The 11,027-nt window shown below is 41.4% G+C and overlaps 1 protein-coding gene across 1 annotated transcript in view; it reads left to right on the top strand.

Annotated features, from left to right (window-relative positions):
* Window positions 1–11,027, top strand: part of NRP1 (neuropilin 1) — an 82,983-nt gene that overhangs the window by 30,710 nt on the left and 41,246 nt on the right. The window contains exons 4-5 of the mRNA XM_035902433.1: window positions 59–214; window positions 2,964–3,130. Coding sequence (XP_035758326.1) covers window positions 59–214; window positions 2,964–3,130 — 323 coding nt within the window. The remainder of the gene's footprint in view (window positions 1–58; window positions 215–2,963; window positions 3,131–11,027) is intronic.

Genomic DNA, 11,027 nt, shown 5'->3' with positions numbered 1-11,027 from the left:
TGGCATCTATTGTTGTAGCAGACCTGGTAGTTTACTATTATATCCGGTCTCTTTGCAGTTGGCCCACACATAGGGCGTTATTGTGGGCAGAACAACCCAGGACGTGTCCGGTCTTCAACGGGGATTCTTTCAATGGTATTTTACACCGACAGCGCAATAGCAAAAGAGGGATTCTCAGCAAACTACAGCGTGTCGCAGAGCAGTGTATCAGAAGGTCAGTATTTATCTATCCCGCAGAGCTTCTTGGAAAATATTCTCTGTTATGTCTTCTTGCACACCAGGTGTTGCATGAAACTTTAAAGAAACATTAAATAAATAAGATGGTGGGGAAGGTTTGGTTCTGGTTTGCTTTTTTCTTTTTTTTTTTTTTTTAAAGAACAGCTGCCCTTTGAAAAGCAATGCAAGAAGCAGAATTCTCCTTACAGTTTTATTCCACAGTATTGCCAGGAAGTTGGGATAATTATTGTGAAAAACTGTGCTGACCAAGGAAACACAGGAATGCAGAGCAATTGAACACTTGCATTAAAACAATGAAACACGAACAATGAATGCACTATCCAAAGCCGCCTTTTATTGCATGGAATAAGCTTTGATGATCACTTTCTTGAATAAAAAGAACCCATTTAATATATGTGTTCTTGTTAAACCATTTCACAAGCTATCTAAGCTTTGTTCTCTGTCTCGTATTTTTTTCCCAGTTGCCTCATTTTCATGCTTACCCTTTGGACAGAGAATGAAATGAAGTGAGGGAGACGCAGGAAAATAACGGCTGTGTTACACCATGTCCTTGCAGATTTCTTTGCTTTGCTCAATGATAAAACACACACTTTAAATCAAACTCTCCTTTCTGTGACTTGCTGAGTTTTGAGCAGATTCACCCAGATTTGATGTACTTGTTTAGGCAAAGAAGGAACAAAATAAAAATCAATAAACTGAAATTATCCCTGTTATTCCCCATCTCTCCTCTGCCCCTTGCCTCTTTAACAGCTTTCTTGTAGGTGCATAGCCAGGAAGAGGGAACGGGACAAACCCCAGTCTCTGTGGATGGGAAGCTTCCTCCTCCACCTCTCTCAGATTGTACCTACAGCTAGTTTGGCTTCTCCTTATGTAGGTGCTGTTCCTTACCCCTTCATTAGCTAGCACAGCCAACTTGGGTCCCCATATCCACCTCCTCCACAGACATCCTCCCTGGGCTGTAGAGGCATCATCACACTGGAGCCAGAATCAGTAATATCCGCTATGCTGGGATGCCTTCAGCTCTTAAACACAGGACAACAAAACAGGAGAAGTTAGTGTGTGTGAAAAGGCTTTTGGATGAGAAGAGGAAACATTTCCTATGATGCAGGCTTAGACAGAGGAGTGATTCTTCTCACTTGATTTCAGCCACCCTTGCTCTTTGTGTTGTCACCTCCAGAGGACAACTCAGCCTACTTAGGCACGTGAGCTTTCCCCGGGAGGTACTTGTCCCTCTCAGTAGACTACAAGGAAAGCCCACATGTCTAGATCAAACTAGACACCTACCTTTTGGATATTTTAATATGACTCCCACCTACCATGTCTTGAGTTCTTCGTAGTGGCTCACAGCTCTCTTTCTGATTTGAAGCAGAATTTAATTTACTTTGGTTCTTACCCTAAAGTAGTTCAGTTGCAGTACTTCACGCAAGGCCCCTAATACACTGAAGCAGCACAGAAATGGGAGAAAGGGAGGTGCACCATGGGAAATGCAGTTTGGCAACAAGTTTCGTAATTCAGTTATGGGGCGCCCTAACTACAACTTCTATAAGGCACCCTGATAGCATTTCTGAATATAAGCTTTTGGATCCCAGATAGAAGATTTTAAAGCTTTTTCAGAATATTTTTATTTTCATTGAAAAATCAGAACTTTGCTTATTAAAAGCTCATTTTTCCAACTCCTAGATTTTGAAACCTTCAGCTCAGCACCTAACCCTCTGTTAGAGGTACATCGGCTCCAGAGAAGGTGTGATAAAAAGGAGTGTGTACCCAAATATCAGGGCCTCCACTTCACACACCGGTATTTTACCTTGAACTGCTAATGAAGGGATGAATTATATTAATATACTATGAAGTCCCTGAACAGAAGCATAGACACATGTTATTTTCTCCTACCCTTGCAATGAGGTTGGTAAAACAACTCTGACAGAAGGGTGCATGAGCAGTGTGGCATGAGGATCCATCTAAAGCCACCTGTCTCCCTCGCTTCGGTGGGGGTTGGAGCCTATATTTTTGAAGAGTGAGAGAAGAATTTAGTCTCCATGCCCTATCAGCCTTTGAACTCGCTATGGTGACTGCGTTGTCAATCGATTCTAGATTATCTTGGTAAATTTGTGTCAACAAAAAGAGATTGGATGGAGATGATCAACTCATTTAAAATACAGCATGTTATAGAAAAGGTGATAATTCCCTTAGGTCAATACTCTTCTGGCCTGGATTCAAATTTTGTTGATATGTTTCTCTGCATTGTCAAGGATCAAAAGAAAATGGCTAGCATTTTAATAATAGTTTAAAAGTATTTTATAATTTTTGTAATGGACTAAATAGTTTTAAAATAAAATTATTTTATACAGTCATCTGGTTTGTCTTTCCTGGCTTTGTGCATAATTATGAGTGGAACATGTATTGTTTTATGTCATGAATCCACAGAAGTGCCTGTGCTACCCCAGAAAAGAGAATTCTATTGTCCTATATTGAAATGGCTACAATGCTGGGCTAAAAATATTTGTATAGCATTATTATTGCAGAAATTGCCATGGCAACTCAAATGACAGTATTAAGAATAACACCATAAGCCCAATACTGCCTCACTTAAAGTTGCTAAAGAATTCAAAGTCACATAAAAATAAATTCTTTAGACATTCATATTCAAAGCAGGAAAACGTTCTCATTATTCAAAGTCTAAATCAAAAAGCTGACCATAATAATGATGGTAATTTATTTTTCTTCAGATTTCCAGTGCATGGAACCACTAGGTATGGAGTCAGGAGAAATTCACTCTGATCAAATCACTGTCTCCTCCCAGTACAGCGCTATCTGGTCTTCAGAAAGGTCCCGGCTAAATTACCCTGAGAACGGATGGACCCCAGGGGAAGATTCTGGCAGAGAATGGATACAGGTAAAAAGATAACGTTTTAAAGATATTATTAATAATACTCTGTGGAGTTTATTGAATGTGGAGAATGCAAAAGAAAGAAAAAAAGCCACCACAGTAAAGTACTTCTGCATAATCTAAGAATCATTGCAAGTGAATAGCTCACATTCCCTATTAGACACACAAAAAAAGACTTGACTCCCAACGGTATAAAAAAAGAAAAGGTCAGGAAGATTAATTCTTCTGCTTCCCACATCTATTGTTTTTTCAGTCTTCTGGGCACAAATAACAGAGATTTTGGTTTAGTGGAAAAGTCAATATTAGTTTAACATGCACTTAAAGTGGAATGTCCCAGTAAACTGAGCATGTGCTATGTCTCTAGCTGATTACAGTTAAGCATTAATACAGAGTGGTGTTTTCATGCACTCAGATTTCACCTCAGAAGACCTATGTCCCTTCTAGAATACGTTACATACAGAATGAGTTTAGTGATCTCTGTCTAGTGGCTATTCGTCCATGTCCTTAAACACAACATTCATTAGCAAGATGGACCGCCTTGGCTTTGCTCTGTTAATACAGGAGAAATCCTGCAAACATTTGACCCCACGGAGAGATGCCTTGAGTTCAGTTGGTCTACTTAGGCTCATTGTTTGCTATTTACCATCGGGTCCATAGCTTAATGGCACGTGATTCCTGAATAGGTTAGAATTTTTCATATGAATTATGGTATACAAGTAATTTGTACTAGCACGCAGTTATGGATATCATTAGGTGAAAAAAATACTGATTTGTCTCAATTGTAGGTTGCCTTACACTTGTTAGTTATGATCTAGATTCTATTTCTGTTGGCAAAAGCTAAGAGAAAGGCTTGAGCATATTAGATCAATATAACTAATACTGAAAACTTGTTCATATATTGGAAGCATTCCTCCTGCTTCTGTTGTTTTCTATAGGAAATTACTAACTGGCATATAAAACCAATGCCTTATTAGCCGTCCATACGAATGTTCACATTGATGTTTCCTGTGAGGTTTGCTGTCTGCAAGAAAGCTTAAAAACATGTTGAGTAGTAGTTAGTAAAGGGAGGAAAGAGGGGGAAATCTTTCATTCCTGATCCGTTGCACACAATGGGACTCTCAGGTGTCCTGCTCAGGGGCCCCTACACATCCTGAGCTCTTGGCAAAGTGGTAATCACGTATGATGGACCTAATCAGACTTCAGAGTGGCAAAAAAAAAACCTGTTGATCCCTTTTCCTTACTTAGGAATAAATGTCAAAATCTCCCCAGCCTTATCTAAGTGCAAGGCTTGTTATTAATCATTGCCACTTGCAATTCATGGAATGCACATGAAAAAAGGATGGAATGCATCAGAATCAAATTCCATGTGTTTCATCTGGTCGGAGGGCCGCCACTTTTTCTCTATTTCCTTCTTTTCTGCTGTCACTTACGTATTTATGACTGGATAATCAAAACAAGAGAGCTAGTCAAATGTCATTCATGTGTTCCGTGTGCTTATTAGCTTTATTAAGTTATGATGACTACATACATACGTATATAGCTTAATCCTTTCACTTAGAACTAGATCTTTCTGAGGAAAAGTTTCAAAGGACTCTTTTTAACCATTAACTTTTTTAATAACAAACACATAGCAGAATCCAAGCTACTCTGGGGTTTATGCTTAAAACAGCTCAGGGTACCTCAGGCCTCGTGCCCATGAATTTCTCAGTCTCCTTTGCCTTCTGCCATAAACCAGGGTGCTCAGGGCCTCAAAACAACCACTGAGCATAATTTTTTAGCAGCTTTACACTGCCTATATCTACCACATGAGCCAAGGAGTTGGTGGTTGTTTGTATGCTGCACTGCTCATGCCACAGCTCTCACCTACTTCCCCCAGCCCCTGGTTTGGAAGAGGCAGCATGAACCCTTTCCCTGAGCAGCCTAGCCCTAGGGCATCTCCTCCACTGCCCAGGGCCCATGTGGAGGGACTGCACTGACAAGGCAGACTTCATGACAGAGCAACTAGGCTGTAGCAGCCTTCACTGAAGAGCTGGGTCCTGTTTGCAAGACTGAGCCTACAAAGTCTTGCCTGAAGATGCATTGTATTGAATAGGTGTGCTTAACACGTGCTGCAGAAGCAGTTTAATTAATGCTGTTAATCATTTCTACCACTCCACCTGTGTAGCAGAAGCAACTGGAGATTGAGTATGCCAACCCCTGGCTTTTCACAAGGTACAACAGTTTAACTTATCTTTGGTTCCATTTGTGTCAGGAGGATATTAATCCTTACATTTATTCATTACGGTTTATTTCCACTCACATCACTAATGCAGACTTCCAAATGTGTTCTAAATGCTTTCCTGTTAAACTTAATTGACAATCTTGAGATGGGTGCTAAGTGCTTCAGACTATCCGGGACCTCAATAACAGGGTCCTTGCACATGTGAACTGCCACCTTCAACAAAGGCTTGATGCCATTGGCAGTAAGCACACGGTGCGAGTTTGTATCTGGATAAAATATTGAAATCCCATGTTTTCTCTGTACAAATATCCCCAGGAACAGATGTTCATCTCCATAAGAGCTTACAGACAAACAACCAAGGACATGCAACTAATAAAATACTCTGAAATTACCCATTGAAAAAAATCATAATATTTTATAAAAGGAGGAAGACACTTGTATATGAAGGACTGAGGTCACTTTGTTCTGTTTTGTTCTGTATGCTATTGTAAACTAGTCATTTATTTGAAGTATTTGCTTTTGTGTAGTACAGCCTAAATGGATTTTTGTTACATAGTGCAAGAACTCTAGAAAACATTCAACAGCAAAAAACAGGCTGAAGGATATAGCAACACTGAACCTGGAACTTTTTAAGTGAAAATTTATGCCTGTATGCCCTTGTCTGAAAGACAAAGATTTTGTGTGTATCATTATTCATTAATCTTTTCACGATTGCAGGTTTCCATACCTGCACACGTACTGCAGCTGGTTAAGTAGTGATGTCTGCCTTCAAACTGCTAATATGCATATGCAACTAGGGCATATATATGAGATATGTACAATCATACATGGGTGAAGCAGCTTGAAAATTCAGCTCCAAATACTAATTTCCTTAGTGTATCATTTTTTTTGTATAGGGGAAATATTATAGTTCTCCTTTCCCTTCCTTTTACCCCTCCCTTCAAGGTTAATGTTTTTGCTAAAGAAAACAGAAAACCTCAGTTAAGTATCAGCAAAGGGAGATTGGTATCTACAGAGGACGTCTAGAGGGCATGCGATATGATTGTCTCCTTTGAGGTGTTGACGTCTTTCGGACCATTTGGCTGAAAAGAATTAGGAAAATAATGTTGGCTTGTTCTTAGCAATGGATTTGCATGAATTCCATCTGTGGATGTGGAACCCATTCTTTGGTGGAAGAACTAGATTGCTCCTTTGTGGCTGACAAGGTACTAATTCCTGAGTCCATCTGAATGCTGCCTGTTTACTGGGCTCTGCTAGGTGAAAGCTGTCTGTCCATTCTTTCCTTAGTTGTTTTGAAATAAATGTCAAAGCTTAGACTCAAAATATCCATAGCACAGCCACACCATAAGTCTGCACAGTACTTTCTCCATTTTAGTTTTACCTTCAAACACACTTTTTAAATTGCTTGACTAACTTGAGATTTGGAGTGACTCCATAATCAGAAACAGAGTCACTCCAGATTGAATTTCTTCTTTAAATACAGATTAATAAAGTCTGTGGATTTTCTAATACGAACGGAATAAAGATACGCATGAGGCAAGGGCTGCCAAAAATAAGCATGAAGTTAGTTTATTGTCATATGGGATGTTATTAGCTCCTCAACCTTAAGCTCAGCCTACTTGTTTATTACACTTACGTTTCACACACTCAACTGCCCTTCAGTGTGAAATAGCATAATTTAAAATAAAAAATAGAAACAGCCCTTTAATGTACTCAAGAGCAGGGAACTGCCATTGCAACGTAAGTCATTGTCCCTCATTAACGTATCCTTTCACAGGAAAAATAGTATAGTGTTTCCATTTCTGTAATCTGAACAACAAACACGTTAATAGGTATCAATTACCAGCCAGTTTCAGTACTTAGAACCAGTAAGAAGGCCAGCGCGAGGGTTTCACATCTGGTTTTAGTGAAACTGTTCCTGTCTGTGGTATTTAAAATTTAAAGAACTCCTGTTATTGTGCAATTGGGAATCCTAGGGGAGCACAATGTTAATGAAATCCATAACGTGCAGGGATTTTATGATTGCATTTTCAAGGCATTCCTTCAAAAGGGACGACTGATTTCTGCCATGGCAGCAGTAATTGTGTTTTTACAGAGTAGATTTAATGTTCGCATTGAAGAACAGCAGTTACATTTACACTCATCTGAAAAAGTAACATGCAAAACCCTGACATTTAGGGAACTTTCTGCATCTTATTTTTGAAGCCTTTGAGCAGGAGCCATGGGCCACTGGGCATGGCAAGCCCTTGCGCCTGAGTGACGTTGCCCCACTGGGTGGTGGCCACAGCCCCGCTGGGTGGTGGCTGCAGCCCCGCTGGGTGGTGGCCACAGCCCTGCTGGGTGGTGGCCATAGCCCCCCAGGGAGGCGCAGGGGCGGGGGGAGCTCCAGGAGGAGCGCCTGGCCGGATAGGTGCTGTCAGCTTGAAGACACTTGAGACCCATGTGTGTGTGGTTTTGAAGGGAGACTGATTGCCTATTACCAGGGTCACTGGGAACCTGTGCTGTCATCAATTCTCATAATGGTGTGGGTTTTCAAACCCGCAAGGAGCAACACCTTCTGGGTACTTTTACTGCAGAATCTGCATGTTTTCTATCAAAATGTTTCTTCTAATGCATATAACACAAATCTTTACACTCCCACCAAGCGGGATGATAGTTTCTGGGTGGCACAATTTTTCTCTCATCCTGTAACACTGAGACCTCCAGCTTGCCCAGAAGGCAAAGCATGTTTGTTAGTAACACAAGATCTTCAGTTCATATTATGGCTGGGGTTGGACAAAACCATAAATCCAGCTTTAAGAATCCTAGTTGCAGATCAAAACTTTGCAGCCATAAAACAAAAAGCACTACTCTGGTATAAACACACTCTGCCAGTTTAAATTTGTTCAAAAAAGGTTAACAAGGGGTTAACATAAATAGACATTCTGCTCTGGATTGGGTATTATCTGTCATTCTGCAGTTGACATAAGGCCATACACTAAGATGGACTCCTTATTGTGTGTTCTGGCTAGTATGACAGAAATACCCAATCCAGCCCAATTTGATACTGCTGGGTTTTTCAGCAGGGAACAGATCTGGTATCACGTGGAAACGGCCAACGTCAGAGGCTGGCACCGGGAGCGGATCTGGTCGCTCCCTCTGGCCTCTGCCTACCCGTCTCCACATCATCCCCCACCCATCCCTTTGGCACCTACGACTCTTGCAGAGTATTTCTCCCGACCTGTAGATCGGTCAGCCCTAGGAATATCAGCTGATGGGGTGCAAAAATTGTCCCTCTGCATCTTGCAGCATTTAGGGATCTGCAGAAAGGCCAGAGAGAGGTAGGAATAGGCCTCCTCAAAAAGCAGCCTGGGAGATCCCCCTCGCCTCCACTGATTGAAATATCAGTTGTTTATTTAACACTAACTCTCCCGTGCAAGGAAAATACACTTCCATTGATTTAAATCACTTCTATGTATACACTACTTCACCAGAACGAGAGGGACCTCTGAGGTGGAATTTTCCTTCCACATTTGTCTTCATTCCTTTACACTAGCATTAACCTACGTTCCTTATTATTTGCTCCTTTGTAAGCGAAACCCAGAAGCATGCATCGCTGATGTGAACTGGTATATAGATTAGTACAGATTTATTCCTGTAGCACTTCTGAAAATAGTTGCAGTTCATCATACGGTGTCTCGACCTTTCATTTGTGTCATAGCTTATTTCCTTATCAGGTATTCACTTAAAAATATAGTCAGTATTTATATATGCCGCTGCACAGCACATTTGTTTCATTAACAGGTTTATTCTTACATCAGGCGGCTGTTTAGGTTGACTTTACCGAGCAAGCTTATCTAAACATTTCACATGAAAGCTCAAGGAAGCGCAAGTCAACAATGCCCCTTATTTTTATTCTTATTATTTCTGCTTATTTTAGAGCTTGATATCGCAGTGAAGTGCATCATATTACTGCATAGAATAACATGAAACCCGGGAAGCCTCAGCCTCCCGGTTCTCCTAGCCTTTGAAGGACTGCCTGAGAGCTGAAGTTCAGAGGCTTTGTGGTGGGGCTCGCCCATCGTTAGGGAGCGCGCTGGCATGAAAGCACAAAAACTGTCAGTCCTTTGTCTTCTCTGCCACTTCAGAATACCAGTCATGTATTTGGTTCGTGCCATTTTACAGTTCATAACTGCTCTCCAGAAATTACAAAAAGCGGAGTTAGCTTTGTGTGGAAAAGTGTTACAGTTACCTTACGGTCTTAACACACTTCGCACATGGGCAAAGAATGACAAAAGAATATTCCTTTCTGGAAATCACAGCCGGCACAGACTGTGACACAGCGCAGAACCGGGGTTAATTGACCCAGCAGGATACATTTGTACCTTTATTTACTGTGACATGGGAATAAATGGTAGAGTTTCACAAAGGCAAGTACTGAAATTAGACGAGAGGGAGAGGGAGAAATAAAAGGGCCCTACAAAGTATGAAGGTTTTTTTGATTATTCAAAGTGCTTTAAGAGCTATTTTAGTACCAGAAAGTTCCCAGCCATAGATTTATCACTCTGGGGAGGCTGAAGGGATGCTCAGCGAACTGTGCAAAACTGTTGGCAGCCTTATTGCTCCAGAAGTACAGGTGCAAAATGCAGTTTAGAAGAAAATCCTCTCTACCTCCCTCTGACATGTTTCAGCATCAGCCCTAATACAGAGGGGAGTCCTGCATGGCTTCTAGCAATCCTGCGTGCAACATATGGAGGAGCAGCAGAAGCAGAGCCCCTCTGAGCCTCCACCACCAGCCTAATCATTATAATAGTTTCAGTTCTTTCAGGGGATCCGTTATGCAGAGATCTGAGTAGTTTGTATATAACTCCGTAATTACCTATGCATCCACTTCCCAGTCCAGCCCTACATCCCCTCAATGGCTGCAAGACAGATGGCCCTTTAGAGCTGAGATAGCGAATTAAAAATGTGTCCAGCAAAAGCACTGATTCAGCAGCTACAAAATAATTTTGTAAATTTATCTCACTTGCACTGCTTGGTTCCAGGAGGGAAAGAAATTAAAACCTTTAAATATGGTTTTAAACTAAACACCACTCTTTTTTTTTTTTTTTTTTAAATCACATCTTTTTCTTCTACTTTCTCTCACAGAAATTAAAACCCCTTAAAAAAACTCTATACAAAAATTATTCTTCTCTCTCTTTTTTCTTTTTTCTGTTCACCAGGTTCACATATTTGGCTTGACTCAAAACATTTGTTAGTGTTTGCTGGTTTTTAAACTGCCATCAGGCCAAAAAATCAGTTGTTTGTGCCATTCTGCTTGGTAGGGGAGCTCTCTCCCCGGTGGCTCACAGACCCCGTGGGGGCCAAGGCAGCCTTGCCCACCCCGCTACCAGGCACTGCAACACACCTGCTCCACCACAGCCAGGACTTTCTGCAGATGTGAAGGAAGGTGCCTCAGAAATAAATTAATCTACGAGACTAGACGGGTGTCAAACCGAGGCTGAGGTAGAGCTCAAGGCTGGAAGTTAAGTGACTCAGGGTAGTGGCTGGAAACAGCTCAGGGTGGGAGCGCACGGCTGAGGCACGGCAGAGTAAGGGAGTTGTTACGGAGCTAAAGGTCTCCGGTCTCACAGGGCTGACCCTGGGCTGGAGATGACATGTACACTGCTGAGCGCTTTGCAGAGACGACTGTGCATTTTTATT

Source organism: Egretta garzetta, unplaced genomic scaffold, assembly GCF_000687185.1.
Source record: "Egretta garzetta isolate BGI_Z169 unplaced genomic scaffold, ASM68718v1 scaffold369, whole genome shotgun sequence".
Classification (NCBI taxonomy): domain Eukaryota; kingdom Metazoa; phylum Chordata; class Aves; order Pelecaniformes; family Ardeidae; genus Egretta; species Egretta garzetta.
Note: the sequence above shows the minus strand (reverse complement) of the source record. Positions and strands in the feature narration are given on the sequence as shown.